The following is a 17,872-nucleotide window of genomic DNA, read 5'->3' on the forward strand; positions in this document are numbered from 1 at the left end:
GCTTCGATTTCCTTTTTTTTAATAATACAATTTTTTATAATCTCTCTTTATTATCTAATATTAAGTTCTTTATCAATTTTATTTAACTCTCTCTCTCACATACACATTTTTCAATTCAATGAGTGAAATCTCGATTTCTTATTTAATCAAATCTTGATTTAATAATATTGTTAATGACTTTAATTTTGCCATAATATCGCAGATTTAATTTGAGAACATAAGAGTATACATTCGACAAATATGTTCGACAAAATTCGAGTAATTTTTTTGATGGAAATATCACGGAAATATCGATCGTACACAGAAAAAAAGTAAGTGTCAAATCAAAACTTATATACTCATATAAACGTGTTCATTGTTTCATATGTAGGCAACAATTTATAATCTTCTTAGAAGAATTTAAAAATCTTAAATTTCAACAATATTATAATCTTATTAATACTATCAATACTACAGTTGTCATTTCAAGAATAAAATAATTATTTTAACTCTAAGAAAATGATAATCTTCGATTTGAACATGTGTTATTTTCTATCCAACGTTTTTTCCTCTGCATTCAAGAAAATTATTCTTAAATAACAAGAATATATTTTTCTTGGTTAAACTATATAAAATGTCTTCATCTTCAAGCAAATTATCTTTGTTTAACGCAATATAGCTTCATTTGAAGATTTACATTTTGAAACTAAAAATATTGTCAAAGAATATTCTTTTTTTCTGTGTACGGATGGATCGGTTCGTTCGTGCAGAGAGGACGAATAAATAATTAGCGAGTGCATTCGATTTTCGAGCGCGAGGCACGCGTGTGGACACGCCTCTCGCCTTCGAGGTGACGCTCATGCGTGCATGCCACGACGCGCGGGATAACTCTTGTGTAAGAGAATTTACGATAAAGCTGCGGTTAAGACTCGTCCCGCGGCCTTTTCTCTTCCGAAGGCCGTGAGCCCGGCTACGCGTCTCGTTTATTTACGTACCGACGACAGACTGACGGGGATATCGGAGTATCGTAATCTATGCAATGGACCTATCGTAATTCACGTTTTGTCGCACGAGAGCTTTGTGATCAACGCGACGTTTGACAATTATCTGGACGATGGTTATTCGGCGACTGACGACACAGAGTATCTACGTATATAATAAAATGTTAGATAAAGGATCTAAATTAGCGCTGAAAATATTTTTTGTGATATTTTTTAAGATTTTCATTTTTCACCATAAATTGCAAATTTGGATAGAAATAAAAGTATGTTGGATGGAGAAAGAAAACAGATTCACACATAATTATTAAATAAATGCTCGCATATATTTAAAGCAAAACTGAAACTGAACCACTGAAAAATTTATGAAAAAGAGGTATCACAACAGTTCAAGAACTGTTTCAACAAATCTAAAGGATATATCGATTTTTTTATTTTCATACAGAAACTTTTTTTGAGACCATCGTAACAAATATTTAAACTATATTGCTAGAGACTTCTGCAGGCATAGTAATATATTTAGCATTTGTGTTATCTTCATATTTATCAAAAATATAAAAAATTATTACAATAAAATTATATTAAAACAAATAGTTATAAATATCCATTTATATACATATGCATGCTGGATTAATTCCGTAATAACTTTGATAAATTATTGTTAGATGTGCATACAATTATTGGATACGTAATCATTTTAAATATGTTTATTCTAAAAATATCTTTTAAAATTACTTTCTAAAAATACACGCGCAAAATTGGATAAGTCTGGAAATATGTAAATAAATTGACAGTGTTAAAATTGAATTCTCTTTTTTCTCTCCAGATAAATACCTGCAAATGCATGCGGCAGTTATGTATATACTCGATGATGATCCGCGATGAAAAATCTCGATAAATACAAGATTACGTGAGGTATAAGAATATAGACCTTGGAATTATGATTCCTATGAGGTTCAAGGATCGCTCATAAGTAAGTGCATAATCAGGATGCGTAATAGAAAGAAATTATAATGCGAATGCGCGAGGTCTTCCTCACTGCCACATCACGACGTATTAATCAACGGATGCAGGAATTGTCCTGCATGTACGTAATCTATACGTGTTCGGGTTTATTAAACAGTCGCTGTCTAGTCGTTAGAGCATAATAATAGTAACAGTTTCTCGCGCTATAGCTAGTATGGCAGGTGCATTTCCTGTTCCGGAAGCTCATAACTTATCATGTAATTACTACTACGATCTATATGACATGTTTCAGTGATAACTCAACATGATGATTACTTTTCACATTCTTACACCTTTAGCAGGAAATTGTGATACAGATTTATGAAGGGGCTATAAACGGGGTGTCAATTTAATTATGCAAATTGTATAAAATATAAAATATAATAAATTAGATTTTTATGATAATATTTTTAATATTTCAAATATAATTCTCTATTTTCGAATTTTTTAAATTTATCTTTATCTGTCAAAAATGTGTCACGCACATACGTTATTTGAAACTGAAAAAGATTAAGAATTATTGTTACACGCGTGCGTTGCTAGATTTTTTTCGATTTTTTTCGATTTTTTTTTCTCCCGAGGCTTTTCCGACCAGACTCGCTTGACAAGAGCTAGCTCTTGTCAAGCGAGCTCTACGTGGAAATCTTAGAATGACTCGACTCAACGATCGTTCGTCGGACTCTTACGCAAGCAGTCGCCATTCGGTCGGCATTCAGGTGTGCGTGGGGATTCCTCGTGGCGCCGGTCGTCTGGCGCGTCTATGCACTTACACACGGATCGTGTTTCCGTATACACGCGTATATATATACACACACACACACACACACAATATTCACGTATATACACGCGGGCGACTAGTACGCACAACATTATACACACAGTGGCGTATAATTTCTGATATGTTTCTCTGTTGAAATCCTCATCCAAAGTTATTGTCATTAATCCATTATGTAAAAATCAATATTTATAACTTAAAAAAAGATAAAATAATGACACTCATTTTTTAAAATTATATATCTTTCTTTTTTACACATGACATATGACAAATATTTTTGTTGTTTATGTTCTTAGTTTCTACACCTATCTCTTAAGCAAAAAAAGTTTCATCAATTCATATGTTATATAATCTTCGTCTTTTTCGACGTATTTAAAGATATATTGTTACATATTGTTGTTCCAACACCTGACTGAAAGAAAAAGCATATTTGTCTGCCTAGAAATAATTTAAAAAAAACTGGATACGCCACTGTATAAAAGACAAAGATATATGTCGACTGCTGGCAACGTTCGATGGCATTCGCGGAATTCATCAAACGCAATTCATTCGAGATAGTTGATCACTATACGATCCAGAGCTCGAGATATGTTAAGAGTAGTGTTGTTAACACTTTAGATCCGGTTATGATAATATTAGCATGCGGGATTTGCCATTTTTTCACATCTATAGATGAAAGATTAGCTGTACATAAAGATTGATCAGTTGTAAGCGATGAGAGGAATATTTAATTATATATACGTAAAGTCAATAATAGACTTTTAAAATACAATAACGAAGAATTAGAGAAATTCAATATATCGAGTTATTGATACAACTTAAGTTTTATTTGATACAAATCTATTTCTATTTATTAATTAGAAGAGAGAGAGAGAGAGAGAGAGAGAGAGAGAGAGAGAGAGAGAGAGAGAGAATAGAGTTTATTATATTAATGTCATTATTTTTTGTTATATTAAAGAACTAAACTATTATTAAATGTTGACTTTTTATTTTGGTAAAGAAATATTTTAAAAGATCGCAGATACTTTTATCGTATGAAACTTCGATATACTCTATACATTTTCTAGGATATGGAACAAAATGAAGTATCTAATCGACCTGCCGATAAATTTTAAAGGATTCAATTAATCCTTCTACACACCATCGTTATCTTTTGCTAATTGGTTGATTTATTTTAAAATCGATTAAAAACTCGAGAATTATCGCAGTAATAATGCCGTGCGCGAAGCATCGGGGACCGGTTTCCCGAGATTTGCATAATTTGTCCGCGTGTGGGGATATAATCGAACATTTTACAAACGGACATTTTATATCGAACGGCTTTTCCCTCGATATAAAATGTCCGTTTCGATAGCCTATCGCGCTCGACGATAATAACACCTATGCACACACGTAGCACATGTCGAAGTTCGATGGCAGTAGCACGTGTCAGTGCGATAACACGCGGCGAGAAAACCGGTGGTCGTGCCATCGAGAACATCGCGGAGAAATTCTCCTGCATATTATAATCTATCCTGTAGCTTATTTTCTCTCGTAATAATATTCACCGCGTGACCCGGCAAACCGTGACTATTTTCGATCGTAAAACTTACATTATCGGATAATCGAATCTTAATTCAAGTTGTCATGTTTCGATTGCACATATTTTTGCACTAGTGACATCCGGTTTATAGCTCTATAAGCAATTTTGTGCGGAAAGTGTTAAAGAAAAGTTTGAAAATTTGATCTCGCTATATTTGAAACTTTGACAATAAATTAATAAAATATGACATAGTTTTTCAAATAACTGTGTATATATAGTCTTATTCATGTCTACCGAATTATATTTATCGAATATAGAATATAAAATTGAAAAAAAGCCAAAGTAAAAGTGTTAGTTTTAATTTTCAGCAGTCTCAGGATTAAAGATTTATAAATTTCAATATTTTATATCTATACAAATAGCAAAGAAAGTAACAATTAAAGAGATTTAAATAATTAACTTAAAAAGAGTAATTAAATTAGAAAATATCTCAAAAAGGCAATTGTTAGAATTGAGTTACCTTTGCTTCGAGAGATCACGCGCTTATTCCCGGCACTTGTCAGAAATTTCAAAATGACACTATTTAATTGAGAGTGTATGTGACGGAGCTAGAACGTAAATTATCTCGATTTGGCAGCCGCTAACTGACTGTGGATTCTATCTATTCTTGAAAACTTTGTCGAATCGATGCTCTCGTTTTAGAAGATGTCACCATTTTGTTCCGTTGATGTTTTATATGACAGTTTTTGGAACAGCGTTATACGTACAATTATGTACTTTTTATTTTAGGAAAAAAGATTGATAGTTTGTCTTTATTTTCAAAGCTTCGAGTCTAAATTCAAAGTTACTTTAATAAGAAAGAAAATATATTTATTCATTAAATGTGTTTTTTAACGAAAATGAGAATATATTAATATAGAATTATAAAATCTGATTTTTGCAAAAACTATCTTTTCATTTCTTTCTCGTTTGTAACGAATAGTGACGTTTACACACTTTTTGAACCTATCCTGAGAACAAAGTTTGTCTCGTCGCAGATGCAGCATGACCTTCTGTCACGATCCCTCTTGTGCGTGAGAATCCTCCGCGACTTCTTCCGTGTCGAGTTATATTTCTTTTCCGAGTTCCTCTTCACGTCGGCTAGCGAAATAAATGCGTATGCCTATGCAACGACGACGTGACCGTCAATGGCATTCGTCGTAAATAAAGGAGTAAATCTATCAAAATTTATGGTCATCGAATGCAGAATCTTCAAACATCGACAAGTGAGCTTTCATCAAAAATTATTCTCACTTATTTGTAGCATTTTTACATTTCATCACATATTATATAACGTTGTTGAATAATTAAAAATTATGCATCTAGTAAAATAACTCGGTAGAAGAAGGAAAATTAAGAAAGAGATTAAGAAAAATTATTAGATTGTTATTTTTTTAATCCATATGTTATTAAAATTCTTCAATTGCCTATTAAAGACTATAAATCTTGAAGTAATTTCATTACGTTTTTATATAAGTATATATATATGTGTAAAGCAAAAAGAAAAAAAAACATAATAATTAAAATAAATTAAAGCATAGATGTTTGAAAATATATTGACAAGTTTTTTATCGCAAAGAATGCAGCAAATACGATTGCACGAATTATTCACTAAATTCTGAAAGCTCGGTATGTGCGTGTCGTTTAACATCAATCGTGTTTGAAAACGCGTTTCGTGCATTCGTAATTGACGCCCTCGCGTCGCCCATTGAGCGCGACTGGCGCCTGTACGATGGTCGGTTTAATTCGACGTGACCGAATTTGCATTTCGGTCAAACGTGTGTCATCCGCGCTTCGTTTAATCCTCCTGATGTATCCATCGTGTAGAAACTCGCTCAACCGCTTGTTATTATCTACTGTGCGTACGATAAGCATGGACGATTTCGGACGCGCCGACTGTCTGTACCCAAGAAGATTTTTCTCACAGTGACAGTAATAGTCAAGCGTGCACGATTAACCTGTCGTTGTCGTATAAAGGCGACAGTATTTTATTATATTGACAAATAATACAAGAAGTTTGATTTAACGTGACGTAGGTATGTCGTTCATATGAGTCGGGACGCTAGACTCATTCGTATCAATTTTCTCGATGGGTCCTGACAGCGACTCAAGCTGGGTGCGGTTGAAAGGTCGTCGTGCGGCCTCCACCAACACCAAAGAATATAACCATTCACCGCCAACTCGAATGGGAGCTCTCACGAACGCGGGACTTAAAGTCATTCATTTCGCGAAAAGGTAGATAAAAGCAATGTGTCGATTAAATCGTCGATTTTCTTGTACCGAACGTAAGATTTTGCGATAGGAATTTATCTCTTTGTCTCTATTATGTACATATATACTAACTATTTTTGTCACTAAATTTGAGTTGTAAAATATTAACAATAATCTGTGATATTTTATATTTTCATCAATCGATTGCGATACGCGATTAAATGATGAAAGATTTATGGATGGATATTATATATGTATATTTTTTTATTTTCAAGGAATGTTATATTTTAGAACGTCATATTTTATCTACTTAAAATATAATCTAAAAATGTCTATGTATTCAAATTTCGATGTATTTACATAACTGTGTACTTGACGAACGTAAACGGCGAGAGCAGTATATATGTATATCCTGTACACGATAAATCTAACGAAAACGTTTTAGCGTCACATGTCACTCACAACGATACTCCAATCAACATTTTCGTGCAATCGTAAACGGAAGTTTTTGGCATGGGCTGCGACCATCCAAACGACATGGTTTGGGCAACACTGTGCCGTGTGTCACACACGTGAATCCATTGCACATGTGCAGCGCTCCAATTGCAGCGGGATGCAATTTTATACGTGTATGCAAGTATGCGTGTGTATCCGCATGTAAAATCGCACACATGTATTTGCGATGTATAAGGGAATATGTTTCCGTTGTTGCGTATTAGTTGCATATGTGTGCTGTTGAATACGAATCTTCGAATATATATGTTTTTATATGCGCGTGTGTTTTGTGCGAATGCGCGCGTGCTTACACACACACACACACACATACACACATACAAACTTCGTACATAGGTAGGTATAGCGAGTTTATCGCGAGCCCAGCTGGCTCGCTTCCATAAACTGTGCTCGTAAAAACTCCCGAGGCTTCTCTGTGCGAGCTTAAAGCCCCGGTTGCATCGGTCGCCCGGGGACCGGAAGTCGACAGGCCGCGCGGGTTTTTATACGTGCGCGCGGGTAGGTGTATATGGATCGAAGGACGGATCCTGTCTTCGAGGACCCTCAATCGCGCTCCATCGATCCTGCCCGGTCGCCGCGAAAGGGCTGGGACGCCGTTTCGTCCTTTCTTGATGCTGCCCTTCCTTCCTTCCTTCCTTCCTCTTTCTTCGCTCCCTTCTTGTCCTATCTAGCAGGTCTCCACCCTTTGTTTAAAGTCGTTATACGTACGAGCAACGTGATGTAGGCGGAGTACTCCGATTTCATTCACGGTCATTAATTCGAAGGGGTTGAAGCGAAAGAGCGAAATTACCGGAGATTTTCGGTAATAACGATGCGGAATAAGACGTGAAGATTGAAACTATGGCGAGAGTCAATTATCTTACATCGTATCTTACATAGTGAAGAAGACTTATTCTGTATTATAAAATTATGACATGAATATTATAATGTTGGCAATTATTATACATATACAATATTTAATAACTTTTTACATTCTTGAAAAAGAACAAAAGGATGGAAAATTAAAAAGTTTCGAATTATTTTATATATATTATTTATGTATATAAACGTGACGAATTTTTGGAATAAGTTTTTTCCATTTTTTATTATAAATTTTTTCAATCGAAAGCCAGAATATTCGAGTATAATCCCATCGATTATATTATAATTGATTGCAAAAGAAAAAATATCAAATATTTCAAAGTCTGTAATTCTGTAATTTTAGCAGATTGAAAAGGAAATGAAATTACTCTCAATCGGCAGCGAATTTAATGGATCGAGGATTAATGAAAGCGAGAAATCCGCAATAACTGCATAGGGCATCGATTCTTACGTGAGATAAGTAAGTTGTTCGAGAGAAGAGATTCGGGTTAGTATAGTTTGAACGGCGATATTGTGAGCGCCGGTTGAGGATCTAGGTAAATCCTTCGTCACGGCCATAGAGGGTTTAAACCTCTATTACTTACTAAAGTTGAGTTTGCCAATCCTATTCCCTTTGGAATTCCTCGGAGCAAGTTTGTGCCAAATCGTAAGCGTTTCCAACACCCGGCGCAGACTTTGCGGAAATGCAATCTATCGCTCTCATCTTTCGAAACTAAGCTCGTCGAGTGGATATCCGACAGATCTGGTAAGACGAAACATTGTATCGATCGGATAATGGTCAGTAATACGATCGACCTGTGTAAGATATTCGCTTCGATGTAAACGACGTTTGCTTAGCGCAGCTTAGATTTTACATCTTATTATCTCTAATTCAGAATGTAAAATGCTCGGTAGAAATTTTTTAATTTGTAATATTAATCTAATCGAGAATAATAAGATTATTTTGTAACCAAGTTGCATTCCTGCAAACCTTAATTTGTCTGAAGTTTATAATTTTTAATATTATTAATTAAAAAAAATAGTCATTTTTATAAAATTTTCTCTTAAAATTTTTTTTTCAAAATAAACTAGAATAAAATATATGACTTTTTATATCCGCTTTTATATAGTAAAAAAAATATAATTATAATCTATAATATTTTGGAAAGTAAATATATATATTTAGAAAGATATATTAGTTTATTGTAAAAAGCATGATAACAGATAAATATATATAATATTTTTCACGACGAATTAAAAAATATTGTTAGCTCACCAAAGAATAAGAAGAGATACTTAATTACTTCCGTATGGTCGAGGAAACGAAAATTACATGTCGTAATCGTTTCTCGTGTGACGTCGTTTTCTGCGTTCGTCGATGCGGTGCAGATGAGCTCGTTCGTGCATGAGTGAGCACACACGTAACCGTTTAATGCAGCGCGGAGTCCCCTATGATGCAGGTCTAAAAATAAATCACGTACCCCGTCTGTTCATTCAATTGACACTATAAACTAAATTGAGGTTTTTCTTTCAGGCTGTACTCGGTACACAGACGACAACGACAATGACGACGATTTGCACTTGAAGGTATGTAAGTATATATATATATACATATATATATATATATATATATATATGTATATATGTAGCGCCGTAAGAGTTGCCCCATATCGCCCGCATGAATTACCGGGTATTACACCTCGTATGAACGCTCGAGTGACTTCGTAAGATCTATTGAGTTATACGCCGCGTTATGTAATGTGAGTGACGATGAGTGAAATGCAAATCGGATGCATATATCTCGAATTTTGTACTCCTCGCGATTTTAAAAGCCTTCTATGAGTATGCAATTACACGGAATGAATTAAAAACTTGTTAAGTATAGAATAAATTAGATTGTGTATATATATATATATATAGATATATTTGATATAGACAAACTAAAAATTAATGTATTAACATCTGAGAAGGCCTGATCTTCTCGATATCAAAATTATTATATCATATCATAATATACGATATCATAATTTTTTAATTTGTAATATTAAATCTAATCGAAAATAATAAGATTTTTTTGTAATCAATTTGCATCCCTGTAAAGCTTAGCTTGTTTGAAGTTTATTTTTTTTAATATTATTAACAGTCTGAATTCCACGTGTAAAAAAAAAAGAAAGTAGACATTCTTATAAAATTCTTTCTGAAAAATTTTTTTCTCGAATTAAACTAGAATAAAATATATGACTTTTTATATCCGCTTTTATATAGTAATCTCTCCTAACGTTATTACTCACGTACCCGCTTTAGCGGGCTCGTACAGCGTGCTCCATCGTGGTTAGAAGTCTAAAAATACAGCGCCGTCCCTGTCTGTCCATTCGTCTGTCCGTCCATCCGTCCGTCTGCGCTTTATTTGTGGCAGTCGCCACGATGTCGCCAGCCACGCATACGACGAATACATTATACGACCTTCGGGTTATGGATTTGGAAAAGCATGACGGGGGATATACCGGTTAAGGGCGACAGAAATAATCACTGATCGCCGAAAAAAAGGCGATAAAGAGCGAAACTGGGATTATTTGCAACAGTGAGTAGGGGGTATTCTCAAATGCTCATTAAGCATCATTATTTTACCCTCGTTACTCATTATTCTCGCATAAGAAACATTTATGCGAAAGAGAGATAAGGGACGCGCGACGATCTTGTAGTATATTCGCGATTACTCCGATGATTTATTATCCGCTCTTAATGACTTGCAACGCTCGACGACACGCACGACAACGCAAGGCTCGACGAAATCAGGTTCTTATATTTCGCCGCGATTAATCAAAGTTTCCGTGATAAAATTGAGTATTCAATTCATCACTTGATTAATCGATGTATGCTCTCACGAGAGATGCTATAGTTCCAAACAAGAAATTGCTGCTTGTTCCCCGAGCGTTACGTTGGCGTACGCATTGCGTATACCTTTGAAGTAGGTAGGGATCGTGCTAATTAGGAATTAACCTCCGTGCAGTTTATAGTCCTGCACGAGCCGCGCTCGTTAAATTAATCTCACCGGTCGATCGGACTGATTCCACATCTCTGCTTCGAGTTATATACACCTGGTGCTCAGCGGTACTGTGATTTAACACCTGGCGGCAACAATACAAGTTCGAAATCGTCATTGCGCTTATAATTAATGATACAATGCATGGATGAGTCGATTGCATGAATCGTACGTTGACGTGGATTGGAAAGCATATGTGGGATAATAATACATATGACTCTTCAAAATTGCAAATTTAAGCCACAAAAAGCAGTTAAAATTTTACTCAATTTTGGGTTATCAATTACTTCATTATAGGAATCTTCCATATGTATGATTATCATTATACTCAACAATTTCAAACAACGAAATTATCATACGAAAAATTATTTGTATAAAATAAAAGAAATTCTTATAATAAATTTTATAATAAATTATAGCGATAAGATTGATAACAAAAATCAGACAGTTTGAAACTTACAAAATTTTAAGTATAAAGGTCAAAACTCTGGTAATATACAAGTTTCTAAACTAATTTTTTTTTTAAATATCTTGTCTGCTCTTTTATTTTATTATTCTACGCAAGTCAATTAATTAAAGATTAATAAATCTCGCGTTATATTTTACCAATTTATTTTATTAACGGAGAGACAAATTTCATGATAAATTGTCAACACGAGTGTTGACTGTAGAATTTTTTTTGCATCTGACATAATTCGAAAAGTCTATCGTAGTTATTTGGGGCTTACCGCGAACGCATCAGCATTTAAAGCAGTATCAACAACATATATTTACGAGACGCGCGCGCTTACGTCATTATAAATCTGGATCGCACCTTGCTCGCGTGCAATCTCGACGCTCGCAAAAAACGAGCAGCGAGACAGAGCGGCACAAATCTGCGCGCGCGTGCGATTTCAGTGAGTTCGTGCACCTTTCTTGCAACGAGGGCGCATTTTGCAAGAGATGAAGGGACGCGGAACAGAAGGGGAGACGGCAGGAGGACGCTCGCCGGCCCTCCGGAAGGCTGTTCCCGGCAGATGGCCGACAGATGTCTACAATCTTGCCCTGATTGCAGGTCCGGGCTAAGAGTAAGTCGCCCGTGAAAGGCGAGCTGCTATCCGCTTGCACGTGGCGGCTTCGTAGCACCGCTATCCGCGCCAAATCCTCCGGCATTCGATCGATCGAACGAATGATCGCGCAGGGCACGTAACGATACCCGCGCATCGTAATGATGGTGTACATTCTTATATCGATAATGCCTCTTTGCGAAGGAGGCAGCCGCTGCATTGAATTATATATATATGCGATCTTTTTGACGAAATTCTTCGTGATATCGATATTTCGAGCAAGAGAGTTTGTGATTTTTGTCTAAAACTATTAATAATTCAATATTGAATACTGATTGAATTATTGACTTGAATAACATTTACAAAACATTACATAGATGAGGACTCTACGCAAGACGAAAAATGTTTAGAAAATTTTTATGTATGTCTTGATTAAACACTATCTTATAGGAGAACTAAAAAATAAATTTATTTATTTATTGCAATAAAAAATAATACTTTGTATCATTAATGAAATTTAACAAAATTGTGGAATTAAGTCCTGATTTAAGTTTCTTAAAATAGTGATTTATAGAAATATAGTTTTTAATAAGATAAATAATAAAAATAAGAAAAAAATAAGAAAATTTATTTAGGTTTCTCGATAAAATCGACCAACTTATTTCCATTATTTTCAGAAAAGTTAAAACTTGATAATAATAGATTTCAAAAAGTTTATCAAAAAGAAAAGAATTCAGTATATTGCTTTTGTTATATCTTCAGGACGAGGATTAAAAAGGTGATTCCCAAGAGCGATATTTGAAGACCTGTTCGGCTGGAGGGTAATTTTAAATATCCAAATCTCGACCAGCTCTCGGGGCTTGGTGCAACCACCTTGAGAGCAGACAATAGCGTGAAATTCCATAGCATATCGTGTCTGCAAAGCGGTCGTGCAGAGCGTATTGCCAGACCATTCACTCGAGAAATTCGTCCGACGGCGGAATCCATCGAGTTTGCCGTCATTGCTGCGGTCGGCCTCCTGCTCGGAATATTAGCTGCCAGAAGGATTCTGGGATCCTTTGTCTGCCCTGCCCTGCGCGAGAAAAGTGCACCTGCCCGTTGTCGATCCCGACGGCAACCTGACTGTTCGGCATCCTCTTCTGTCGTCCCTTCGTAACATGGTCCTCACGAAACCGTTTCACGACCGGTAGATTGGACCACTTATGTGGCCCAGACCTTCTTCGATCCACTCGTTCGATTTTACTTCCAAGATGGAAAACGCGTGGCTCATCTTCTCACTTTACCTTGCCTTCGGGACGTGAGCATCGCGCTATTTCCGATGTATATACAACTCATTTCCTATAAATCTCACAATCAGATGAGAAATTGAATTATCGTGATACCGTGTAAATTCATAATAATCCTGTTAATAATCCTGTTAATAATTCTATCGAGAATGCTTGTTGTCAAGTGGATATCTTACGCGTTTTATTTCATCTCATTATACGAGTTATCGACTAAAATAAATGGCATAATAAATAATTAAAAGAACATTTATGATTTGGTATATTTATATTACAATACAATTAATACTTATACAATTAATACAATTAATACAATATTATAGTATAATTACTTTTCACTTAAACATCTGTATGTTCAAAATATAATAATTATTTTATGTTTAAAAATCACCATTTAATCTCTCTCGTCCTCATAACATTATAGTGTTTACCAACATTTCCGTATAAGTTTTTAATTATAATAGAAAGTATATATATTACAGCAAAGAGTGATTTCTTATTTTAATAATGCATCTGAATCAAATACAATTATCAATATTATATACGCCAATTATACGTGCCAATTATTAATATTAAAATAATTATCAATTATCAATTATCTTTGTTATAATTTAATATTATATTAATATTATTTTATTTATATGTTAGTTTTCTATAAAAGTACTTTAATTTCATGTATTTCAATTTCAACAAGTTTTTATAACTTTAATACATATGTATATCAAGAATAATTTGCGTTTAATACAAGAACATAAATATTTTTTTATTATTTTATTATGATTAATTTTAAATTTAAAATATACAATACGAAATGGGGAGAGAGTCAAATTTTTTTTCTTTTAGAACATTTTTTTGTTATAATGTATGCACATATACATAATACTATTCTACTATTTCGAAAACAATGTTTAATTTCTCGCACTATATTTCTCTTATATAATCATAATGATCGCATTAAATATTACTTTCTACTTACTTCAAATAATTCTCAGAATAAGCCAATAATTTAATTTATTTTCTACTAAAATCTTTAATTGTCAGAGATCAAAGATTGGGAAAAAAACGTTATCTAAAAAAACTTTAATAATTTAAAAAGAAACTGGATCTCCAAACTGCTCGTCCCACGCGGTTGGGGATTCCGTCTGAAAAAAATTCCGGTTAATGACGATAACCGGCCTTGCCGAAGGTATAAGGTGGTTATTCACCTGGACCCGCAGAAAGGAGTGTAACCTCGTCTCGAGAGAATAGAGAGAGAGACGGCAGGACTCCTGAGACGGTCCAAGAGCGTAGAAAGCGGCTTGCGGTGCCCGGCCTATCGATTTATATCGATGGCAATAGAGACACGTATGTACACGTGGCAAGAGGGCGAGGTATATGTGGACACAGGTCCGGTGACACAAAACGGATTCGTGGCTTGTGTATGATCAATTTGTTATTCATATAAAACGGCATTCGGGGTTAGAAAGTATTGTTCTCTTTTTTAGTTTTTCTCGTTCGCGTTTGAGCTATTTTTTTATTTACGCGAGATTGCCAGTCGGGCTTTTATCCGGCCATGCTGCGACAAGCAACGTATGAATGTTCCCGATGAATTTTTCATCATCGCAACAAGTTTCGTTGCGTTTTCGGTCCTACATTTTGATGCTCTTTGTTTTATAATGGCTACGAATCATGGGAGATACACGGCACATTCGTCGCTATTACGAAGATTTCGAAATATTCAGCCACGTGCGTAATGTCCTGTTTGCATTTCCAAGTGATTTCTAATGTATTTATATTGTATCGTAGAGATAATCAATTCTTTTTTTTATGTTAGCGTTTAGCATAGACGTTTCTGCAGTATAGCAAGAATTTGAATATAAATCGTATGTAATACTTTATAATTATGTTATTGGTATCTTATAAAATAATTTATTTTTTGGATGTAAATTTGTAATGATCTGATTAAATGTTGATATAATTCTGAATTGATAATCTGATTAAATGTTGAAACTTCTCAATTCAAAATAAAGAAACTAAAATAAACATTTATTTTACTAATTCAAAACTCATGCAGAATAAAATAATTTAAATTGCGTCAAAAACGATCGCACGTGTGTTTATTTCCATATTTCGTCTGTCTCAAATAAGCGCAATTCTCGTTTCAGAGTAAGAAGTTTGCCTCGATATAATTTATCGCTTTAATCACTTCCGCAATAAGTGCAAAAATACGTTAATCTCCTGTCACAAATTTCCGGAATCAGCAGATCGAGTTTCTCGACTGCGTCGAAGGTCGATAGCACTCGTGCGGCTAATTGCTCCGAACTAGAAACTGGAAATGATGGGAAACATCAGTAATCCTGGATTTATCATTATTTGATGCAGTGCGATCCAACAGTGTGTGTATGTGTGCGTATCCATGATGTGGAAATGAGCTTGCAAAGTGCATTCATTCGCTGTAGAATTTATGTGCAGAACTTGATTGTGGCGAAATAATAAATCGTATGAGTGAAAAAAATCCGAGAGAGTTTAAAAGACAGTTGCAGAATCATATCTTATCTTCAATTGTTAGAATCACTGCAAATTTTACAGAGATATACAAATAAAATATAGATCTTCCCGATGACTTATTGTAACTATAAATTGTAGTACTAAATGCTGTATTTAAAATACACACACATATATGTACTTTTTACTTTTTAAACATCCTCGCCCCTATATAATATGTACTGTATAATTTTTATAATGATTTTTCGTTAATTTACTTATGTCATTTCTCAAATGATATTTGGACACGTTAATGCATTATTGATGAAAATATAAATATACTAAGTAATGATACTATGAAAGACGACTACAAAACATTTACATAAACTGTCTTCCACAATTTGTAAATTTCGAATTTTCTGACTTTAGATTTAATTTAAAATTGAGTTTTGCACCAATAATTTATTGATTGTATTTCATTGTGCTGAAAATATGTAATTGGGATAAGATTCCAATATTAATTTTGGTTTTCAAGATTTTTCGTATTAAAGTCACTTCTTGAATCTGAAGATTTAATAAAATTCTAAAATTGGCTCTCGATCGGTTTTGTATTCTCGATATTTGCCTCGAATATCGAGATGACAAAAATTGTACTTTTACCTTTTTTTATACATCGATTTGTAATACACATATCAAATCTCACTGAATGTTAAGCGCTCAAAGAAACAACGACGCACGTCAATCAAAGAAAACAGCAAGACGGAAAGTGAAAATATAATAAAACGTCGGCATATCCGGTGCATGTTAATTAACCATACAAAAAAATCATTGTTCTATATACATATTTTTAAGAATTGATCTACGAAGAAACACAATTCACGAGTGACCTTAAAAGATTACGTTTACGAATCTTGTAAATGCATTTATTATTGTATTCATGAGACGTTACGATTAATTCCGTGATGAAGTTTCATCGACAGTTGTAGGGTACAACCATCATTGAATAATTCGATTTTAATTCATGAAATATTAGCGCAACGAATATAGAGAATAAATAGTTTCTCTCGTCAATATTTCGGTGAAAGAGTGGAGGAACTCTGTGCGTAATAGTTGAAATTAGAGTAATTGAATCAAAACAGTTATAATAATCCTTTTTCTTCAAATTTAATGTTAGAGTGAATAGTAGATTGTTCGCGTAAATAGGGCAGATTGAAAATGAAAGAGCAAAAATATTCTGTCCCTTCGAGAGAGATTAATCCGGTCGTCTAGTCACGGATCAATGGCATTATGACGCTCGCCGTCATCAATCACGCTAACTTTTGCGATAGATTATGGATTCCAATAAGAGGCTCTTTGCGAAAGGCGAAATTTCGAAGCGCATCCGCGCGCGGCCGCGACCCCAATAAATTTCCCCCAAAATCGTAATAGATTTCCGATAATCTGACTTGAGAATCGCCCGGTGCGATATTAACGGCTGCGCTTGTCGACGCGCGATTGCCTGTCGTTGGGCATCAACATAGAAAGCCAGTCAAAAAGGAAAAGGAAGAGACACGAAATGAAAGAGATAGAAAGAGAAAGGAAAAGAGAGAGAGAGAGAGAGAAAGTAAGTGAGTGAGAAATATCTCTTTCCTCTGTTAGCGTCTCGTCTCGTCTCGGTCCTTCGGCATCGTCGTATCTCGCGGAATCTCTGGATAGAAGAGAATCCAGAATGGCTGCCGGGAAAACGACCTCGTCCCAGCTCGACGTGTGCTAGGTTATGACCTGAATAGCAGATTACCCGTTTACGAGGCTACGCCGTACCTGCCTGCCTGCCGTCGCTTTTATTGAATCCGGGGGAATACCGCGCGTGCACGACCGGCTTTCAAGCTCGGCTTCGACGTTGGTATCCGATGCCGCAACTAGCGGGCCAAAACGCGTTGGTTACATCTAGTACGCGGATTCTAGATAGAATGCCCTTTAGCTATTACAGATCACATATACGTACCTAGAGAGAAATTGTGTGTTGGCGCGTGTTGGACAATTTCGAACCGCAACTCCGCAATTGTTCGACCGCGTTCAGATTGGGCGATCACATGAGCTAGAGGATACGTGCTATTTTCAAGGTGCTGAAATCGTGCTCGATATTTCGAAGCTGTACAAATTGTGGTGAGAGTAA

At 34.9% G+C, this 17,872-nt stretch overlaps 1 protein-coding gene across 22 annotated transcripts in view; it reads left to right on the plus strand.

Moving 5' to 3' along the window:
- Positions 1-17,872, plus strand: part of LOC140675761 (uncharacterized) — a 115,375-nt gene that overhangs the window by 78,359 nt on the left and 19,144 nt on the right. For all 22 annotated transcript variants that reach the window (XR_012048462.1, XR_012048455.1, XR_012048457.1 and 19 more), the window contains one exon: positions 9,417-9,469. Coding sequence is in view for 4 of the 22 variants with exons in the window: in XM_072910389.1 (XP_072766490.1) it covers positions 9,417-9,469 (53 nt within the window). In the remaining 18 variants the exon portion in view is untranslated. The remainder of the gene's footprint in view (positions 1-9,416; positions 9,470-17,872) is intronic.

The sequence above is a fragment of the Anoplolepis gracilipes genome, chromosome 2 (assembly GCF_047496725.1).
Source record: "Anoplolepis gracilipes chromosome 2, ASM4749672v1, whole genome shotgun sequence".
Taxonomy (NCBI): Eukaryota; Metazoa; Arthropoda; class Insecta; order Hymenoptera; family Formicidae; genus Anoplolepis; species Anoplolepis gracilipes.